Below are 22,051 nucleotides of genomic sequence, written 5' to 3'. Positions count from 1 at the left end.
GCTTGGGTGCGCAGGTCAAGAGGACAGGCCTCAGGATGAGGAAGAGGCCATGAACCTTTTGGAAGAATCTTCTGTTCCGGGCCAGCCTCAGCTTTTGGTGGGAAGCTTATTTCTGCCTGTCTCTGAACATGGCCTGGGATCCAGCTCCCGGAGCCTGTTCCACAGGGCTGGGTGTGGGCAGGCTCTCACAATTTAGGGCCCATTTGCTGTGCACCTGCAGGGTTAGGGTCCAGTCCTGGGCACCAGGCAGCCAGCTGGGCACAATGTGACCCTGGACCTCAAAGTCCTTGCTGCCTGGGCGGGTGGGGGTAGGGCAAGGCCAGCCCCTGAAAAGCGGTGGGTGGATGTTCTTAGGAAGAAGCTACCCCCGAAGTGAAGGGCACTCCCTCCTGGAGTGAGGGAGGTATCTCTCTACGGAGGAGGCGGCTTTCAGCAGGGCCCCGTGGGATGTGTGGGGAGAGTTGGGGCAGAGAGCAAGAACAAAGTAGGCGAGGGCCCGCCGAGGGGTTGGCAGGGAATCATTGCACAAGGTGTGGTTGGGAAGGAAGGTGCTGGCACGTGGGAGGGGACTGGGGGTGGGGAGGTAGAAGGCAGCACGGGCGGGGCTTGAGCACCTACTTTCTCTTCCTTCCCCTAGACAGGGCCTCCTCTCTCCAGCCACACTCCTTTCCCTGCTTCCTGGGTCCCTGCCTTGTCACATCCTCTTCAGGGCTCCTTCCTGCAGAATGGAAATAACAGCCATTCCCTCCAACCTGGGGAGCTGCCTGTGGCTCGCGAGGCCTTTTTATGGCCTCAGCCCTTATCGCAGCAACTCTTTGAGTGGTTATTGTTATCTCCATCAAGAGATGGCACACCCAAGGCCCAGAGATAGAAGCAATTTGCCAAAGGTCACACAGCGCAGGTGGCAGAGGGGGCCTGACACCCAGGTGTTCGGACTCATTGTCCATTCCTGACAGCCTGCCTGAGAAAACAGGCAATATCCGCTTTCTCCAAACCCTTTTCAGATATTCATGGCCTCAGTCAGTCACTGGGAGCCTCCATTTATTCTGGGTTCTTGGCTGTGATACCAAGAGTTGAGGTTGCAGGAATCATGACCTCTCAGTCATTGTTTTTTTTTTTTTTCAGTTGTTGTTATTTTTGCTATTATCGTAGGAGAAAGGAAGTGACATTTACCAAATGTCAGATGCTTTATATAGCACATCTCTTTCGGTTCTCACAGCAGTTTATAATATTGCTATCCATTTTGCATGCGGGGAAACTGAGGCTTAGAGAGGGGAGCAACTGGTAAGCAGTAGCAGCTGGATTTGAATCCAGGGCTCCCCGAATCCAGAGCCCAGGTTCTCCTAGCTGTTCCACGGCTGTCCTTTTCACTCTTGATGTTGTCCTCGAGAGTCAATAGAAGTCCGGCCAAACAATGGCTGATTGTCTCTGGAGGCCGCTGAGGTGGTGTGGATGCTGTCTCTGGGGAGGGGTCTCTGGGGAGGCACAGGCAGGAGCTGGCCCAACAGGATGTGCTGGTGTCCCGAGCCTGGCACCTATAGGTCAGGGGGAGGGGAGGTGGCTGGTCAGGTTAATTTACAGCTATTTTAGGCACGATCTCTTAAATAGAGAACCAGGCACATTTATTCGCATCCCAGAGGGTCCCCAGAGACTGCTCGTTCCAGGCCTCCGGTTTTGTAAATGAAGATACGGGCTGAGAGTGAGGTAGCAACTCACCCGAGGTCACTCAGCAAATCTAATACCCAGTTGGCCACTGACCCCACCTCCGGTGGACATTGATTTTAGGTGAATGGCTTTGACGGTAGACTGGAATTGTATTTTTAGGCCACTTGGACATGTTTTCCTTCTTATTCAGAAACTTCTGTGTAAAATGCCCAGATTGACATGTTCAGTCGCACTTTGGGGAGGGTTTAGAGTTAAGGGACAAGCTGTGACCCAGCGCAGAATGGTGAGGACCAGGAGTGAGGCTTTAGGACTCCTGGACCTGCATGGAGCTGGTCAGCTGGGTTGACCATGACGTGTTTCAGACCACACTGGACAGTGTGATGTTGGTGCCAGGGACACAGCTCTGGCCCACTCTGAAGCAAGTCCCTTCTCTTTTCTGGCTTCCATTTCCCCATCATTAGAACAGAGGTGGTGGCTCTTGCCTGCTGGCCTTGTGAGGCTCTAGGGAGGACTCTACCCCAAAATTTCATTGTTAGCTCCTTGGTGGCAGAACCTCTGCATCCTGCCCCCCACCCCCAAGCCCCATGACAAAGGGCAGGCTGGACAGAGGCACTTGAGCTCTAGGAACGGCTTTGGGCCTGAATGTGAGTTGTCCCCTATCACTAGCCTTGGGCCAGCTGTGTCCTTTCTCTAGGTATCCATTCTCCCACCTGCAAAACGCTGGGCCCTAAGGGCTCTGCCAGCCCTAACATCCTCTTTGTTCTGTTTCTCCACGAGGTGTGGTGTCTCTAGGACCTCCTGATGAGGGCAGAGCTAGGAGAAGCAGCCCTTGATGACACCTTGGGCACAGGCCCCCCTCCTCTGTCTGTGGGTGGGCTGGACACCTCAGGATCGGACCATGACCACAGACCATTGGTCCAGGTTCAGGCCCTGAGCTTCCAGGATGCTGTGGAGGCTGGTGGCAGGGCAGCCGGAGCCAAGCCCCTCCTCCTAAGTTTCCACGCCCAAAGCAAGTCCTTTCAGGCTCCGCCCACTCTGGGCTTCTTGCAGTCTAAAATCCAGGCAACCTCCAGTTCCCTGAAGGGGTCCCCAGTGCAGGACAGCCTCGGGGGCAGGCTTCATCAGGCTCGGGCCCCTCCTGTCTCCTCTCTCCCAGCTTGGTGCCTGAGTCCTCAGGCTGGGCAGAATTCTCCCAGGACCCAATGTTTTCTTGCTCCCAGGAGGACCGTGGAGGGAGCAATGTGCCCCTAAGACTGGGATGGTGATCAGTCCTGGGGAGGGCTTGTCACAGCTTGTAGCTCAGAAGCCCAGAAAGCAGGAACCTCAGGGCTCGGGTGGCCCCTCCACTGATTCAGGCCCTGCTCCCAGGACCCTGCATGACCCTGGAGACCTAAGGGCTTCCCAGAGGGGCCTCGGGGGCTGAGGAGAGGAAGAAGGGTGGGCCCAGCCTCTGCACTGCCTCCAGCTGAGCAGTGTACCTTTATGTCGTGTGCGCTGGGCCTCTGCGTATAGAGTTCATTTGAAGAAAGATGTTGAGGGCCCCTTGTTTAGTTTGCCAGGGCTGCCATGCCAAAGTACCACAGCCTGGGTGGCTCAAACAACAGAAACGCACTCTTCCCAGTTCTGGAGGCTGGAAGGCCAAGATGGAGGTCTTGCAAGGTTGGCGTCCCCTGAGGCCTCTCCCCTTGGCCTGCAGGTGGCTGGCCCCCACCCCATGTCCTCACATGGACTTTGCTCTGCCCGTACACCTCCCTGCTCTCCCTCTGTGTGTCCCAATTTCCTCTTAAGTCTTAAAAGGATGCCAGTCAGATTGAAGGAGAACCCACCGCCCCTTTTAAACCTTTCGTTTGAGGGGACACAGTTGGGTCCATAACACCCTCGTGTTGTACACGCCCCTCGTATTACACGAAGGGAGACCGCAGCCCTGAGAGGAGAGATTTGGGGCCCCCGCCACGGGGCTAGAACTCAGGCCTGATGATGGCCTGGCTGTGCGAGCTGCCTCGTCTCGGGGCAGAGCAGAAGCCGCTGTGTCTTTGCTCCAGGACTCCTCACACTCAGCTCTCCAGGGAATTCCCCTCAAGGGAGGCCTGGGCATCTAGATTTGCCAAAGTTGTAAATCTCTTAAGCCATAAGCCACTCCTTGGCGTCTCCCGAATGCCCTAATATGAAATACAGATGGTCCTCCCTTTTAAGATCTGAGCCTACTTCTGAATTTCCCATCGTGTTTGCACCTAAGGATGCAATTACCATTTCCTCCTATTGTCCTTTCTGCCTGTCCCTCTGCTCTCAGCTGACGCAGGCGCTCAGACCCTCTGGCTGAACACGAGGCGGTGCGATTACGAAGATCAGACTGCTTCTGAAAGCTTCAGGGTGGCTTGGGGCCAGTGATGCTTATCGGTCCACCCAGGGCTCCTCTGAGGTTATTTTCTTCCCTTCGGAAGATGCCTGTGTGTGTTGGGTATGCCGCGGGGAGCATTTCCATCAATTCTTCTGCTCCAGCCAGCACCAGTCATGCGCTACCCTCAATCGTTTCTCCCCCGTCCCCCGATCCGCTCCTTCCCAGACCTGCTGGGCTGCTTCTGGTGGGCCAGCCTCCAGGGTCCTTTCCAAGGATCCTTGGCCTCCGTGGTCTCAGCTGGGCGCTGTGGTGCCAACCCTGTCTGTCTCCTCACGTGGACCACCAACCGTCCCCGTTGGGCCATGGTTAATACAAACCGCAGGGAAGAGTTTCTCCTGGGAATCATGGAGCTCGAGTTTCTAAGCTCGTTGGAGACCAGGATGCATGTTTTTAAGGTTTTCGGACTAATGGCAGATCTTAGATTTAAAGCATAAAATTGGGACCAGGTTTCTCTTCTATTCCACTAAAAGAGAAAAATAAACGTCACAATTGCTTGGCTCTTCCTACCTCTGGGCTGCCCCTTGGCATGCTCTTTGAGGTGGGGATGCAGGGGGCAGGCCAGGCCATGGCCTATGAAGGGTGGGCGACAGTGGGGGGAGCCGCTCTCTGGCCTCAGATCACCCTCCTGGCAGTATATCTGAACTTCTTTCCACGTCTATAAAATCTAGTAATTCCTACTTCACTGGGGGCAGGAGGGTTGATGTGGTCTGTAGATGGGCCTCGTTTCCTGCTTCCCCGGCCCCACAGCTCTGTTCAACAATAACTCTTGTTCTCCTGAGAGATTTACTTTGGGGTAAAAGTGAAAATGTCCTAATGGTGGGCTTTCTGGATGGCAGGAGGGTTTTGAGATTTGGGGGTTGGGGTCTTGCCTCCTAGTGCTGCCCTCGCATGTGACAGGGCCATTGCTGACATGACATGACATTCTGAATTGTTTTGGCCCCCAGTAGCATACAACCCTAGAAATCTTGGCAAATAGACTTTTCACCTTGTGCCTTTCGGGGACCCCTTTCTGAGGGTGGAGCCACAGAGGTGACCTAGGTTGGGGGGAACGGAGGCCTCTGAGACCAGCAGCCAGATCCCTCACTAGCTCTCCCACCCACGAGCCAAGCACCCTGGGAAAGTCAATTCTTTAGGTTTTGATCTTCTCTTAGGTTTTAGGGAATAATGGGTGGATGCAGCCTGGTATGGGGTCAATGCCCAGGGGGTGGCAACTCTTGTTTTAGGACACAAGGAGACATTAGACACCATTCCTCCCACTTAACAGACTTTTGCAGACGAGGGCCAGAAATGGCGAGGGCTGTGGCAGTCCCCACCATTAGTAAGCGACAGTTGGGTGTGAATGCAGGACATGGAGTCCATACCCAGGGCGCTTTCTGCTGTGGCGTGCTTCCATTACCGTTCTCTGGTGTCAAAAGGGCCCTGTGAAGCCAGAGTGGAGGCCGTTGCCCAGAGCAGTGAGCCCCAGGGAGAGCACAGAACATAGAGGCTCAGGTTCCCGCCAGACCCAGAATTCCGGGCCTCAGCCTGGAACCCAAGGGGAGCAGCTGGCCAGAAAGGTGTGCCCAGCAGCCTGGGTCAGGCAGGGACATGCTAACACCACTTCTTCTTGTTCTCCAGGGTCCGCCAGGACTTTGATGTCCCCACCAGCCACCTGATTGGATCACATGGATATTGCACGCAGGTCAGGGCCACAGTGGGGACCCCATGCAGCCAGGCGCATCTTTCCCTTCCTCTTTCTTTCTGTCTTTGCTCCTGCCAGCACTCCCCAAGCCGCTCTCATGTTCCACCTCTGCTGGGCTTCCCCGTTATGAAGACCTAGAAAGGGAATGAGGTTAGCTTCTGTTTCTGGAGTTTGCTTACCCCGTCTGTGAGCATGGAGCTGTAGGAGGTGCAAGAGATGCAGACCCAGTTGCTGCCCAGCTCAGAGCCCAGGCACAGGCTGGGAGCCCTGAGTCCAGTTGGGGAGATGATGGCCCTGGCACCCTGCGTTTGCACAGGACGCTGTCTTTACATCAATCCTCCCCTCTGCATTTTTACAAAGGGGCCCTTAAGGGGCTTCATGGAGGGCAGGAAGGACCCTTAGCACAATTGCTTGTCATCCATCCTCCCAGGCACCTGGTGATACAAAGAAAAGGATCCATTTAAGATCCTATCAGCGAGCAAAAGACTGGGAGCCAAATGCTACACCTGGCTGCTGTCTGAGCCTTTCTCTGTGTGGCAGGGCCTCCCCAAGTGGCCACCAGGCCACAGTTAAATCTGACCCTCAGGGCATCCAAAATCAACATGTGTAGCACAGACAGGCTGGGCCCAGTGGAGGATCCAGTTATCCTGGGAGTCCTGGCTTAATGGTGCCAGCCCTGAACACATACCTGGGCCCCAGGCAGGGACCAGCTCAAGGCCTATGGTTTCTCCAAGGCACCCAAGGAGATCTGAGCTTGGCTGCTGCTCATCTCCCTAGAGAAAGGTATTAGGGTGAGCCTGGGGTGATCCAGCTCCCACTCTGGATGTCTTTCCTCCCTGTGGGAGCTTCCCCATTGGCAGGCAGAGAGCAGCTTGGCCCAGGCCCAGGCCCTGTGGGGTGGGGGCGGGGCGTGGGGGGTGCAGTTAAGCAGGATACAGAGGATGCAGACCAGAGCCTGGGGCTGGATTCTGAGCTGTGGTGGCTGTTTCACATGCAGAATGAGCTGGAGCGATTTTCTTCCCATCCCTGAACCTCCATTTCCTCATTTGTAGGATGAGGCATTTGGACTAGACCAGTGCTTCTTAAACTTTGAGGTGCACAGGGTCCCCCAGAGTCTTACTGACTAGCAGGCTCAGATTCAGTGGGTCCAGACTGGGGCCTGAGGTTTTGAATTTCTCAAAGGCCCCTGCGAAGGATGACGCTGCTGGTCCACGGACCACACTTTGAGTAGCAAGGAACTAGATGACCACTAAGCCTTGTCACCATGTGATTTTGAGTCTAGGGGCAGGGACTGGCCTGTCACCCCTCTCCCCCATTTTGAGAAGACTTCTTGCTCTGAGGAAGGTTTCAAGACACACCCCAGATGGGGAGCAGGACCTTTTTTCCCCTCTTGAAAATCAGTTGGGAATCCCGGAACGTGTCTGAAGAAGGTCATGCCTTTCCTAGGCAGCCAGTGCCCCTAAGGTGCAGTATCTCAGAGCAGACATTTCCTCCAGATTCTTTCTCGTTTCCTCTGCAAGAACACAATGAGTCCCCCTTGGTATCTCCCTCCAATGGGGGCTCCCCTGTGGCCATCAGAGGGGCCTCTTTTACTGCCACTGGGGCAGGGATCCTGGTGCTGACGGAGGGATTTATGAACCTGAGCATCTCTCTAACAATTCAGGGGAAAACACTTCTGTGAACTCTGCCCTCCAGAGTTTATGCTGGGCAAGGGCTGATATGGCTGTTCCCACGTACTGTGGGGCAGAGGCCTGCCTGCTGACCTCACACGTATAGCCAGGAGGTGGGTTACGAGAAGGTCCCGCCCCAGCACTAAGGCTGGGCTTGCCTGCATCCTTCCTAAGCGGCACAGCAGATGCTTAGTGGTTGCCCTTCATCCTGAATCCTTGGCAGGCTAGGTGGTGCCCTGAGGGTAACAGGTACAGGGAGATGGAAGGGACACCCGAAAGGAAGCTGGAAAGTGAGGTGGAAGCCCAGCTCTGTCACTAACTCACTGGGTGCCCTGCCCAAATCCTTTGCCATCTGTGAGCCTGTTTCCCATTCCTGATAGCAGGATGGACCCCGGGCTGCTCTGCTTGAGGAAGGGCCCTGGCAGCCACCCCCACCCACCAAAGCAGGAGGTACTGGCTGAGGGCATCGCCTGTCACTGCCTCCTGGTTCTGGGGTCATCAGGCTTGCTGGTCTGAAGGGTGTGTGGCAGGAATCACGGGGCCACTAAATGCCTGAAGCCACGTAGCCAACAGAAGCAGAGACAGAGTGGAACCCAGGCTGGGGCCTCCCTGGCTCCACTTCTCTGCCTCTGCCATCCACTCCTCTTCCTCTCCGCATGAAGACTCCGCCCTCACCAGTGAAATCGAATGGGCCCTGGAGTTGTGTTATTAGTGTCGCCCCATTGTCAGCTTCCTGGTGTTGACACTGTGCTCTGGTTTATGCAAGATGTTATCATTGGGGGAACCTGGGTGAACGGTACACAGGAACTCTCTGTACTATTTTTACAACTTCTTTTAACTCTAAAATTATTTCAAAATAAAAAAGCTTCAAAATAAAAATGCCATCCTTCAAGGCCCACCCAGTGTCACTTCTCTGCAAAGCAGCTCCAACTCTGTCATGTGGTTGGGTGTCCATCTGGACCATGAGTGCTCTGTGCGCACAGTTTAATAGCCCCAGTCACATCCTACATTGTACTTCAGCTGTGCAGGCCCCCTCCTGATCCCCCTCTAGACCCGGACGCCAAGGTCAGGAACCACCCTTTCCCTCCAGCTGGACCCCCCTCCCGCCCCTACCCCCCCCACAGGATCCTGGGCAGTGCTGATGCTCAGTGAATGCCTGTGGAGTAAAGACTGATGAGGTCCCAGGGTTGCTTCGATGAACAGAGTTGGCGCCATCCCTGAGGGCGGTAGAGACGCTGAAGTCACAGGCCCCTTTGGCTTCGGTCTGTCATCCTCCTTGCTTTCTTCCTTCCTTCTCCACCCATTTTCTCTTGTTCCCCATCTCCCCTTGACAGGCCTTTCCCCTTTCTCTCATCAACAGGAACTTGTCAATCTGCTCCTGACGGGGAAAGCCGTGTCCAATGTTTTCAATGATGTGGTCGAGCTGGACTCTGGCGACGGGAACATCACGCTCCTCAAAGGCATTGCCACGCGCAGCGACATTGGCTTCCTGTCTCTCTTTGAACATTATAACGTGTGCCAGGTACCCAGCGCCTGGGCTGCCAGAGCCCCCGGGAACCCGGCTCCTGGGACCAGCAGGAGGGAGAGGAAGGAAAGTTCAGCTCCAGTTCCCAGAGCCAGGGCCAGTCTCAATCACAGAGGGTTTGGGGAAAGCGCAGCCTCGCCGCCGTGCAGCAGAGGATGTACTTCACACCCAGGGCCAGCTGATTCCATGAAAGGGACGTCTACGGATTTACAGTGTGATTGTGCATCAGAGAGGCTGCAGTTGTCGTGTGTGTGTGTGTGTGTGTGTGTGTGTGTGTGTGTGTGTGTGTGTGTGGTGGGCAAGGGCTTCTTCTCTAGGGACAAAGATCTGAAGTCTTAAGCCTTGTATTGTTTTCCTAGGACTATTGCAACAAAGCACCACAAACTGACAGGTTTAAAACCACAGCAACGAGTTCCCTCATAGTTCTGGTGCAGATGTCCTCCTAACAAAAGCCCAAACTCAAGGTGTTGGCAGAGCTAAAGTCCTCCGAAAACCAAAGGGAAACTCCTTCCTCACCCTTTCTAGCTTTTGGTGTTTTCCAGCAATCCTTGGTGATCCTTAGCTTGTGGATGCATCAGTCCCGTCTCTGCCTCTGGTTTCACATGGCCATCTTCTTCTTCTGTGTCTCCTTTTCTTTTCTTTTTTCCCACCCCAGTAGCACACAGAAATCTGTGGGCCAAGGACTGGACAGGAACCACAGCCATAACCCGAGCCATAGCAGTGACAATGGCGAGTCCTTAACCACTAGGCCACCAGCAAGCTCCAGTGTCTTCTTTTCTTATAAGCATGTCAGTCCTGTTAGGTTGTGGGCCCACCCTGCTCCGCTAACTTCATCTTAACTAATTACATCTGCAGCGGCCCTATTTTCCAATAAGGCTGCATTCTGAGGTACTGGGGCCTAGGACTTCGACATATCTTTTGGGAGGACACAGTTCAAACCATAACAGGCCTCGCTCCATCTGTTTGCAGGTATATTGGTCTCTCTGTCTCCTCTTTCACTTCAGCCAGGATCTTAGAAAGGGCTGGACCTCTAGGAGAAGCTGGGCAGGGGATAGGGTAACCGGATCTGTGGGCAGTGTGGGTAGGGGAGCACCAGGCCCTGCGCTCTTGTCCCAGCCTGCTGCTCACCCTTCTCAGCGCCTCAGTTTGAGGGAAGATACTGTTCTGTGGTTGATACACAGAAAGGGTTGTCTTGAAGGGGTAGCAGGAGGTCTTTAGTGGTGACTACCCCCCGAAGATTCTCAGAGGGTCAGGATGAGGCCTCATTTATTTACATCCCCAGGACCAGAGATGCAGATATTGGCCCGAGGGGACACTCGGCGTGCTAGGCAGATGGATTTGCCAGTTAGGTGGAGAGAAGCATTTTAGGGCAGGGCTCAGTTTCTTCATGCCCCTCCTGCATGATCACAATGGGTGTGCTGTCCCGTTGCTAGTGGGCTATGTGGCATGGCCCCACCCCCAGATCCCCTCTCTGGGGGACCCTCTACCCCCAGGGACAGGAAGCAGACTTGTGAGTTCCAAAGTCTTGGGGAGAAAAGAATGGTAGTGACTCCTTCCCCAATGTGCTGGTGTCAGGAAGGAGTCCAGGAGTGCAGCCATGTGGCCTGTGAGAAGCGCCAGGAGCCCTGGGAGACAGACCGCGGGTGGGCTCTGAGAGCATTCGGCCCCAAGTTCCATGGCTGAGGGGGTAGCCTTGGCCAGGCCCGCAGACGCCCCAGCCTTACCGTGAGCCCCGGTCTCACTCTTGTGTGGAGGGCGTTGGTCAAAATGGAAACTATTTTCCTTTGGTCTGTTGAGGGTGATTGACAAGAAATTGGTGGAGTGTCACCCTTTCCTTGGAATAAAATGCTGATTGTGGAAATTCAGGTCCCGCAATGATCTGAATCCTCGAATCCGCACGGCCCCGCTCTGCTGTTGAATGTTTGTCAAAGATGGAGAGTTTACCTCCCTGCGCTAGAGATGGTTTGCTCCTCTGCCATGGGACTGAAACCTCGCTAAGGAACCCGGGCCTCCTCTCCTCCTCCTCAGGGCTCCCCGCGGGCTGGGCAGAGGAGGAGGCAGAGGCCCGGCAGTTTAGACAAAGAGCTCTCCTCTCCCGTAGCTCCACCTGCCATCTCTTTTGTCGCTTCATTCCTCTGGGCCTTCATGAGTAGGCGCGTTGGAGAGAAAAGGAAGCCAGGGAGGTTTAGTATCCAGGCTCAGGCTCGGATCCAGAGCCAGGGCCCCGCTCTGGCCTGTTCTGGTCTTCTTCCACTGGGCAGCACGAACGTGGTCATGGGAAAGGTATAGTGTTTGGAGCAGCCTGGACTGTTCTGATGAGGCTAAAGCCTTGCTTTCAAGTAGAGGGCGGCGCCAGGCCTGCCTCTTACTCCCAGCTCATGTCCAGGCTTCTCAGAGGAGCCCCTGGCTGGGAGCCAGGGTTCCGGGGCCCTCCTGAGAATATGGGAGGTGGTAAGTCCAGGCTATGAGCTTGTCAGGTGACCTACGTTCCAGCTGTGTCCAAGGGAAGCAGAGGCAACTCTAGGCTAAGAAATGCACACCTGGCATAACTAACCAGCCTCCCGCCCCTGCCTAGCTGTGTCCCATGGGACCTAATCTGCTGTAGGTGACCTGGTGACCCATCAGGCCGGTCTTCCATCTGACTTCCGCCTCACTCCCCCTTCCCAGGGCTCAGAGTGAGGGCTGGACTACACAGCAGAGGGAAGCCCAGCCCCTCTTGGCTCACAGCGGCAGTGGTGGTGGGGGACTGACAGAGCAGGGAAGGACAGCAGGGGACAGGGAGGTTAACCTCGCGGCTTTCCCGTAACCTGTAGGTCACGTTCATTGCTGCCTTCATGCAGGGTCCTGGGCCAAGACTGAGCTTGGCAGAGAGCGTCTACGGGCACCATCCTCCTGTCATCTGTCCAGCTCCACAGACACTGCCCTCCACCGGGTACTTACACCAGGAGCACATCCAACCCATCAGGGGGCCACAGGGCTCCCTCCCTAAGTTGTTCCTCAAGTCTGTCCACTCTCACCCCTGTCTGAGCCACCAGCACTGCTGGTCTGCACACCTGTGATGGCCCCGCTGGCCTCTGGGTCCTGTCCCCACCTCCTTCCAATCCTGCCCCTTCACTGAAGCCACTGTGATCTTTGAAAGAGTAGATCGGTCACACCATTCCTTTGCTTAACAACCTTCCATGGTTCCGAGTCCTCTGAGACTGTTAGGGGCTGAATTGTATCGTCTCCGCCAGCGTTCATTTGCCGAAGTCCTAGTCCCAGTCCAGTACCTTGGAGCGTGACTGTGTTTGGAGACAGGGCCATTAAAGAGGCAGTTAAGGTAAAAAGTCAGTCATATGGTTGTGCCCTAATCCGACTGACTGGTGTCCTTATAAGAAGAGACTGGGACACAGGTATACATGGGGAGACCATGTGAAGACACGAGGGAGACGGCCGTCTGCAGCCAGAGAGGGAGGCCTCGCAAGACACTAACTGCCAGCACCGTGATCTGGGACCTCTGGCCACCAGAATCGTGAGACAACAAATTTCTGTTGTTTGAACTGCCCAGTCTGTGGAACCTTGTTACGTGGCTCTAGCCAACAAATACAGAGTCTACAATCCAGGCCTTCCCATGGCCCGCAAGGCCCTATGGGACCTGTCCCTGCATGTCCCTCCCTTCGCTTTTTGACTTCACGGTCAGGAAACCTCTCCTGACCTCCTCATCACTCTATCGAAATAGGGGTCTGCTCTCAGGGTCCCCTGCGCACCTGTCTTCCTCCGTCATAGAATCTGAATTCCTTCCTTCACAAGCCTCCTCTTGGCTTTACGGTTCCCTGTTCACTGCTTTTGAGACGCAAACTTGCTCTGCATTTGAACATTTCTGAGCTTTTGATGCATTACAGCAGTTGGTGGTGGGTCAGACTTTAATTGCCAGGCTGTTTGCTTTCTTAGTGGTACAAAAGATAGCGGTGACTCTGAGGTCCATTGTAATGCGGTGCAAATGTGTCTGTGTGCGTATTTATCTGCTCTCTCCTCCCCATTCATCTGGTAACCCCCTCAAGCTTCTAGTGTCCCTCCCTGCTGTCCTGTTGCCTCACATGGTGCCTGGGACCAAACTCTAAGTCGTGTTGAAAGGATGCTATCTTTGGAGATGCTAGACTGCCACTCTGCCAGCAGTCAAATGTTGGCATTTTAAATTAGGGCCCCAAGCTGGCAGTCCATGGATGAGTTGGGCACATACAGACTCCTTACCCTGCAAAAGATGTAAGAATCCATTTAAAAGTACAAGTTGATCCTTGAACCTTGTGGGGGTTAATCCCCATACAATTTACAGTTGGCCCTTGGTATCTGACATTCCTCTGCATCCAAGGATTCAACCAACGACGGACCATGCGGCACCGTAGTATTTACTACTGAAAAATATCTGCTGTATAGGCGGACCCGCAGGGTTCAAACCCACGTTGTTCAAGGGTCAAGTGTACTCCCGAATTGTGTTGCGTGTTCATCTGCTAGGAGAGAGCCCAGGACTCTGCTGGAGGAAACAAGCCCCCGACCCTCCTTCCTCACCACAGAATCCAAAGGAAGCAAATTTCATCTTTGGAAAATGTCACCCACTGAAGGGGCTCCTGATGAGAAAATTCATTTATAGACAACCCCCCCCCCCAGCAGCTTTTTTGCCCTTAATCTTTTGACCATTGCATAAATGTCAAGCTGCCCTTTTGTCCCTCTGCTGGAAAGTTCAGGGTGGCTGATTCTGCAGACGCCTGTTCCCTGGCGGGCGCACAGTTCTTTTTCCTGCAGTGAGTGAGCACTGGGTCCCCAGTCCCAGGCTCTCTGTTCGAGGTGATGCCCTCACCAGGAAAGCCTCTTTTAGCTTGGAACAGAGGCCAAGTGTGCAGTAGGGTTTAGGCACATCCAGCCACGCCCTGTCCTTTGGGACAACTGATTCCCCTCCCCCCACGGAGGAGCCAGTCCCACAGTCATATTTTAATGCTGACAGGAGGGCCCAGTGGGCCAGGTGGGGCCAGGCCAGGCCTTTGGACGATGAGAAAATGAGCACTTTGTAAAGTTCACTCTCTACCCTCTGTAGCAAAATTCACAGGCAAGCCTTTCCCCAGAGAGAGTCTGGGGCCTTCTGAGCACAGCCCCTCTGTCCAAGACACCTGAGCCCAGAGTTGCCTCCAGGTGAGCTCTGGGAGGCCTGAAGAAAACTGGCGGCCACTCTTCTGTGCTGGGCTCTGGAGAAACTATGCCCATCTCCCCACTGGAAAAATAATTCCCATTCTTTCTTTAATCCACAGGCCGCGGCTGTAAATACCTGGGCAGGCAAACATCTCCCTGGGGCTGGTGGGGATTAGGCTGAATCAGCCTGGCCCACTGCACGTACAGAAATGAATAAACCAGGGCCCGAGGTGGGCAGTCACAGGTGACAGGGAGAGAGCGCATCGAGGTTGGCGGTGGCATCTGATCAGGTCCTCAGGGGCCCCGCCCGCCTCTCTCCTCTGCAGGCACAGAGCAGCAAGGTCCCGCTGCCCATCCCGTGCCTTTGCTTCCCCAGTGCCCTCTGCCTTGCAGGTCCTCTGCTGGGAGCTTTCCAGACTCCCTCCCCAGAGGGAGTTCTGGCTCCTTATCCTCCCCTCCCCCTGCTCCCTTTCCTGATCCCCGCTGTTCCCTGAATGTCTCTGGACAGGTGTTCCTGGCGTCACCCACAGATTGCTCACCCAGGGCCTTCCTTTTCCCCGTGGCTCTAAGCCCCACTTGTCTTCAAGCTAAAGTTCTAGCTCAAGTTTCTCTTCGTTCATGAGGACCTGCATCCATCAAATGCTTGCTTTTGTTGACTTAGACCCGTGCTCCCAGTGCTCAGGGTCTAGTTAGTGCACGAGGCAGGCAGACACGCTATCATGAGGCGGAGTGAGGTACTTCAGCAGAGGAGGGTAGGTCCCCACTACCTGGTACCCCCTCCCCCGACCCTGGGAGCTAGAAGGAGGGCATGGTTCATGCTCTCTGGGTCACTGGCTGAGGCAGGACCCAAGGAGAAGAGCCGCGTACTGATGAGCTGAGAATGCACAGGCATGAGGCTCGCCATCTGCATAGTTTGGGACTGCTGAGAGGCTCTCTGTGGCGGTGGTTGGGGAGGGTCGGGTCTGGGAAGAACCAGTTAGGAGGTCATTGGGAGGAAAGCTGGGCGTGAGGCAGCTTTTGGAGGCCGGGTGGGCAGCCCCACATACTGGCTAGATGTGGGAGATGAAGGGGGATGCCTGGCTTTCAGGCGGGAGTCTCCATGTGCCTGTGGGCCAAGGCCCTGTAAGCAGCAGGCTGAGCCGGCAGAGACAGCTCTGTGTATATGAGTGACACATGAGGCCCAGCATCACACATAGGCTGGGGTCCCCAACAGGGCCTTGCTGACGGCAGCCTGGGCCTGCGGTTGGAGCAGAGGTGCTCTAGGCCCTGGGGATGGCACGTTGCATCAGGGATCTCCCTTTGCCCCTGTCTCCCTCGTCCAGGTCGGCTGCTTCCTGAAGACCCCGAGGTTCCCCATCTGGGTGGTGTGCAGTGAGAGCCACTTCAGCGTCCTCTTCAGCCTGCAGCTGGAGCTCCTGCGAGACTGGAGGACCGAGAGGCTCTTTGACCTGTACTACTACGACGGCCTGGCCAACCAGCAGGAGCAGATCCGGCTGACCATTGGTGCGCACCTCCCTGCCCCGTCCCTCTGCATCCAGACCGGCCCAGGGCCCCATCCCTAGCATGCCCAGTCAGGACAGTCAGAGAACAATGCAGCCTTGGCTGTCAGGACTGGGAATCAGAGAGCGAGTGCGAGACGGTCCTCCTGCAGGGGGCCGGAGCTGGGCCTTGAGAAGCTGGTGGCGCTAGGGGTACGATGAGGTTGGGACTAGGTAGTAGAGAGTCAGGACTATCATGCCAACAATTTGAGCTTTATTCTCCAGGCAGTAGGGAACCACGGAAGGTTTTGGAGCAGAGGAGTGATGGGATGAGATATGTTTTTAGAAGAATTATTCTAGTATCTGAAGTAGGGCAGGAGGGTGGGGCGGACACTGGAGGTGAGAGGCCAGCCAGTTGGGTGCTGTGGTGTCCAGGGCAGAACCGAAGGGCAGGATGAGGGTGGGGCCGTGGAGAAGAGGGTGGTGCCAGAAGAGTTGGGTCCCGGGAGTAGGGTAGAGTTGCTGCTGACCTTGGGGTGATGAGCGTGTGCCTCTCTCCCCTCCCCAGACACCACCCAGACCGTCCCTGAGGACAAAGACAACGACCTCGTCCCGCCCCTTGAGCTCTGCATTAGAACCAAGTGAGTCAGGCCCGTCTCTGGCTTTGGAAGCACACCTGAATGGCAGGGGGTGGGGGAGTGCAGGGGTCAGGGGTGGCCTACAGGACGGGTTTCTGGATTGTCCCAACTAAGAGGTGTGTGGTGAGGGCGTGGGACCCCACAGGCTGGAAAGACAGTGCTGGGGGGCTTGTTCATATGTGGCATTTTGTGGTCACTGTGGTCCAGGGAGAAGTGTGTGATTTGTGGGATGACGTGTCTTCAGATAGCTTCTTAGGATGTCCCCGTGGTGGGGGCGGAGGAGTCAATGGGTGTCTCTTGAAGACCCTCCTCGTTCAAGGCAGCAGCTGCCGGATGTCGTCGTGAGTGTGGTTAGGACAGGTAAGGTTGCCACGTGCTGATGGCGGTAGAAGGTAGAGGGTGCTCGGAGGTGGCTTCCTGGAGCAGAGCAGCAGCCCCTCTGCATCGGGGGAGCAGCGTCTCTCATTCTGCTGGTGCGGGTGGGGCTCTCTGAATACCAGGTGGGGGTACCCGCGGCCTCAGGGGGGTAGGGGAGTGGTCACTGACTCCTCTGGTGGGGGAGGGGCAGGGTTGGGGCGGAGTTCTCCATCTGGGCCCGGGAGGGGCAGCACTTTGGGGGCTGTAGCTGTGGGGCATCGCCGGTGCTCAGGCAGGCCCTTCACAAAGCCTTTGGATGGTGACTGGAGACCTTGGGGTGCAGTGGGAGGGGCAGGCCCAGCGAGGAAGCAGTAGAACCTGCACACGTGAAGAACTCAGGTTCTGGAGTTCAAATCCTGGCCTTGCCACTTTCTGATTGTGAGCCACTGGACAGCTCCTGTCTGTGCCTCACTCTGTCTTCTGTAAAGTGGGGGTAATGGCCACGCCTGGCTCACGTGATTGTGAAGAGTGCCCAGGACACTACCAAGCACCGCGAACAGCTCTCGTTGTTATTTGTCTCATCCTCTCCTGGCTTGCTGTGACCTTGGGCGGAACCTCTGTTTTCCTGTTTGTGAAGTGGTGGGGGTTGGGGCGGAGGATATGGGTCACGGCTGGGGCTTTGTGCTCTGACTGCCCAAGATCGAGGGGGCTTACCTGGAGCCTAGGGCCGCCACCCACCCACGGGCAGGTGAGCCCTTGATGGAGCCTCAGAGAGAAGCTGGACTCCACACACTCAGTGGAAACCTGGGGAGGGGACGTGGAGGAGACCTCGGGACCTCCTCATTACGCCCCACCCTCGTGTCTGTCTGCCCGTCCGTCCACCTGCCCCCACCAGGCCGGGGATGAGCATTCCTGTGGGGTCACGCACCGGCCTTTCTTTCGTCAGGAGGATTAAAGGCACATGCAGGTCGCTTTGCTTTCATGTACAAAGGGCCACTCATTCAGGGTGATGAGAGAAGGGCAGCAGCGGGGAAGGAGGTGACACCAGCCTTGGCACCTTGTGTAGGACAGGATGGGAGGCCATGGGGCTTCCTTCCTGCAGGAGGGCCTGCCTGGCAGGCTCTGGACCGCCCCTGGGCCCATCCCGAACCCCCAGGACCCCTCTCTGAAAGCCTCTATCTGTCTCTGTATCCCTCCAAGGGCCTCCCCCGCCTCGACCTCTCCACCTGCACCATCTGGGGTAACTCCTTCCCTGGGAGTGTTTCTGCTGCAGGCCTCCACCCTCCAGGCTCTGCCCCTGGGCCCAGGGATCAGACTTCTCGGGCTCAGCCCTAAGCCCACTGCTGGAGCATGACTCGGGGCCCTGGTCTGTTAGGGAGCTTGGTCCAGAGGCATCTGAGGGTGAACCTGGGCCCAGAGCACCTCCGTTCCTGTCAGCTGTCCTCCCCCTTCCCCCCGTGGCCATGTGCCATGAGGCGAGCCAGTGAAGTGATGGCATGAGAACCATCTGGAGAGTCTGCACGCCTCGGGGAGTGAGCCCTTGGCCTGGGGCAGACGGTCCAGGCGAGTCCCTCCCTGCCTTGTTTATACAGCTCACTGTCTCGGGGGGAGCCTGGGCAAGGCTGAGCCCTGCCTCTCCTCCAGCCATGCTTCCTAGTCCTTGTCGCAGATAGAAATCATCCTATTTGTGTAGTACACCAGGTTAGGGACAACCGGCCTGGGGACTCTGGTTGGCCCAGACTCCACCCAGCTCCCTGACGACTGAGGAGATCAATAGCCCAGCATGTCTGTGGCTACCCATTGGGAAGATTTCCTCTGGAGTTTGGTCCGCAGGCCTCAGCAGGCATCCTTGGTGAGTGTGGGAACACACAGATCACTGGGTTCCAGCCCTGGGGCTTCTGGTTCAGTAGGTCTGGGGTAGGGCCTGAGAATGCGCATTTCTGAAGAGTGCAGCATTCCCAGGTCCGCTGGTACGCTGTCCTGGGATGGCAGTCTGAGAACTGATGTCCTGGTGGTGGTGAGGGCGGTGCCTACCTGTTCCTCACCCTCCCTGGGTGCCTTGTGAGAGTCAGATGTCAAGTGAGGTGCTGACCCCCCAGCGTGGGGCCCACAGTAACACCCTGACTCCTCTGGCTGCTCCCCGCCCCCAGGTGTGAGTGCTGCAGCCACTGCCAGGGCTTCGCTGAAATCAGTTCCGCTTCCCCCATCACTGGCCCCACCATGGTGGGTCCATCTGGGAAGTTAACACGGTGAGACTTTTCCAGCCTCATTCCCAGAAAGCCGAGTGGGCGAGTGCAGAGTGGGAACGCTGGCTTTCCCCCTCTGTACCCATCAGATAACATACCACTGTAATGGGAAACAGCAGGCCCAGGCTCTGGAATCCTGCTCCAAGGGGTTGGCTTACAAAGGCTTTGCATTTTGTTTTCATCCCAGATTCTCAGACAGCTCGAAGGGAGAAATTTGGGAAAATGGTCTTCAAGGTCAGTGAGGACCTGCTAGAGTTGGGGGGAGAAGTCCTGCTGCCCGTTGAAAGTCCCTGCCTTGATAGGAAGGCGGTATGAGCCGAGCTCAGGTCGTTTCCAAGGCCAGAGTCCAAGCACCTGCTGAAAGGCAGCCAAGCACTCACAGGAGGGCAGACTAACCTGGGCCCAGGAGGGCTTTGCCTCCCATCACTTCAACCTCGTGGAACCCCTGGGCTGGACTCCGTGGAAGAAACAGCTGGATGAGACTTGGTTCTTAGGCTCAGAGTTCACAATTCAAGTTCAGAATCAACACTATGCTAATCCAGGGAGAGATGTACAGCCCGCCCTCAAACCCAGCTCTGTTGCGGACACTCACCCTGACCCACACAGAGCCCACCACATGCCTGGCCATCTGGCAACCTGCTTGATCCACAGAAGGTCTCCTGGATGCCACCCGAGATGGCCCTTCCTTCTGCAGACGGGGGTCTCCAGAGGGCCCCAGGCCACACCTTGAGTCACAAGCAGTGCAGGTCCTGGAGCTTAGGCCCATGCTGTCCCCGCCCAGTGGAAGGTCACTGAGCGGGCAGTGTGACTTCCCACCACCTGGCTTGGTTGCCACGGTGACATTGCGTAAGACCAGACTGCCAGTTTTGCCTGTGGAGAAGAGCATCCTAATTTGAACCATCCCCGGTCCAGTGCTATCTCCTCTCTCTGGGGTGACGCACGCCTCGGCCTCAGAGAATCTCCTGTTACCTTTGCTGTGTCAGGAATGTGGGGTCTGTTCCCCATCCCCTCCCTTCTCTGTTTTCTAACCATCTCAGGAGAAAAAAAAAGGTCATTTCCAAACAAGACACACATGGTGACCTCTCTCAAGCTTCCAGCCTCGCTAGAATGGGAGAAAATGAAACAATTGTCAACAGTCCAGAGAAAAGAGGAAAGAACTCATAACCGGGGCCTGGGGCTGGGCTGCAGATGTTTCTGTTTGGAGGCTCAGACAAGAAATTGAAAATGGAATTTCAGCTGCGAACAGTGCCTTTGAGGGGCTGGAGCTGAGCACCCACCTCCCTCAGCTGCCTGCCTGAGGGGCCTGCTCCAGCCTCCACGCCTCTGCTCACACCCTTCTTGCCCAGGGGCCCTCTTCACAGTGCCTCCCACCCACCGAGGAAGGGCTCCCTGGGAGCTCCTGCTGCCCAACTGCCCTCTTCTGGTTTCCCTCCCTGCAACTCAGAGCACGTCTGCCCGTGGGGTCCCTTGCCTTGCTTGGGTGCAAGCAGCATGTAAGGCCATGATGCAAACACGATCACTGAACAGGAGTCCTGACTCTGCTGCTGCCACGTGGCATGACCTCCAGCAGGTCTGGCTCTGTCTGGACCTCTTTCCCCATCTGTCCATTGAGCACAACGGTCCGTTCCCTGAGCTGCTGTAAGGTGGAGAGAAGACATGTCGAAGCGTTCCCTTTCCTCGGGAGACCTGTGGGGCTCACACACGAGTCGGGGGAGGAGGAAGAACGGAGGAGGCACAAGGGCAGGCACAGGGGAGTGGAGATGGGCCATGGGCAGGGCTTGGTGACTGCAGGGTTCAAAGCGGGGTAAGAGTGAAGTGTGATGAAGACTTCAGCTTCCCCGCTGTGCCTGGGCTTGAGGAGGGCAGCTGCCGTGCCAGGGAGCCCAGCCCCAAGCTAGAGGTCCCAGAGGGGATGGAGGTGAGGGAGACCGGCTCTTCCTTTGAGGGGCTCACAGGGACACCCCGTGACAGTATGGGCAGGAAGAGCCTGTCAGCGGTGCCAAGGGAGGAGCCTCGGGCAGCCTCGGGATCAGAGAACACATCCGGCAGGAGGGCTCCTGGATCTGAGGATTGAGGGCAGGAGAGGGAAGCTGGCCATCCAGGTGGAGGCACAGCACGGGCCGAGCTGCAGGTGAGAGACAGCTGGGCTGGGGCTCATTGTGGAGCTGCCCTGGCTCCCAGCGGCTAGACGTGGGACAGGACTCTTGCCTGGGAATCCGAAGTAAGCGGAGTTCTGGGTGTATTTCTGCTGGTCAGCTCTGAGGACTTTAAGGCCAGTCCTGCCCTCTTCTTGCCAAAACAGGTTCTGTCAGGCACCTTTTTCTCCCCTGAAATACCTCAGTTTCATCAGTGTTGAAAATCTGTTGAGACGGGTAACTGCTGCTCTGCTGCGGTGATGGCCCCTGGGGAGGACAGGGCCTCATTCGAAGTCATGCGCAGGGCCTGTGTGTGACGCTGAGCTGACCTGGGCTCTGGGCTTCACAGTATCGTCACTGAACTCAACCCTGAAGGGAGTGGTCCTCGATCGGGGACAGTTTTTCTCCCCAGGGGACATTTTTGGTTGTCATAGGTTAGGGGAGAGTGCTAAGCGTCCTGCAGTGCACCAGACAGCTCCTGCAACAGAATTATCCAGCCCAAATGTCCGCAGGGCCCTGGTTGAGAAATTTTGCTCTAGACTCTCACTCTCAGCCTTCTTCTGCATCACACAGCTGAGTATACCTGGGCGCTGCCTCCACACTTCGAAGCCAGTCCTTTTCATCCCTCCCCTTCCTCTGGAAACCCCTAATTGCATACACAGAGCTCTTATTCATGCTTGTAATTGACCTATAAACTTTTAGAACTATCCCTACTGGAGAGCCATTCATCCACACATAAGCACAGCATGCTAGCCTTTCAGCCCTTTCAGTTTTTTTAAAACGTCTCTGCTTTGATTTCCTACTGTAATTGTGAACTGCTTCTTTCTGTGTTTCTAGCACTCTCCCTGTCTTGGCACCTGTTGGCCAGGGTGGGGTAGGTTAGTTACCTCTGGGAACAGCGAGCATAAACCCCACAGCCTGACCTCAGAACACGGTGTGACATGGATGTCCAGCAGCAGATGGGTATGACTCACCCCCACCCCGAAGCCAAACCCATTTTGTCAGGATCTCAGGGGTTTGCAGATTGGGAGCTCCGAGGAGGAACTTCCGTCTGCCTGTTGGTATGGGGAAAGTGAAGCTGGGCAGACCAGAGAGGGG

At 56.1% G+C, this 22,051-nt stretch overlaps 1 protein-coding gene across 11 annotated transcripts in view; it reads left to right on the top strand.

Annotated features, from left to right (window-relative positions):
• The window catches only part of MINDY4 (MINDY lysine 48 deubiquitinase 4), a 115,144-nt gene that overhangs the window by 78,161 nt on the left and 14,932 nt on the right, over positions 1–22,051 (top strand). For 7 of the 11 annotated variants that reach the window (XR_014834325.1, XR_014834322.1, XR_014834321.1 and 4 more), the window contains 4 exons: positions 5,681–5,744; positions 8,775–8,936; positions 15,422–15,602; positions 16,146–16,218. Coding sequence is in view for 3 of the 11 variants with exons in the window: in XM_085005903.1 (XP_084862029.1) it covers positions 5,681–5,744; positions 8,775–8,936; positions 15,422–15,602; positions 16,146–16,218 (480 nt within the window). In the remaining 8 variants the exon portion in view is untranslated. Of the gene's footprint in view, positions 1–5,680; positions 5,745–8,774; positions 8,937–15,421; positions 15,603–16,145; positions 16,219–16,422; positions 16,576–19,005; positions 20,389–21,790; positions 21,917–22,051 lie in introns of all 11 variants that reach the window. The other 4 variants (XR_014834320.1, XR_014834323.1, XR_014834319.1 and 1 more) reach the window with 4 other exon arrangements.

This window comes from Sus scrofa, chromosome 18 (genome assembly GCF_054392235.1).
Source record: "Sus scrofa isolate SSC_HxYL_T2T_F1_AM1 chromosome 18, Sscrofa_HxYL_maternal_Yorkshire_Landrace_v2.0, whole genome shotgun sequence".
In the NCBI taxonomy this organism is placed as follows: domain Eukaryota; kingdom Metazoa; phylum Chordata; class Mammalia; order Artiodactyla; family Suidae; genus Sus; species Sus scrofa.
This window is presented reverse-complemented; position numbering and strand designations above follow the sequence as displayed.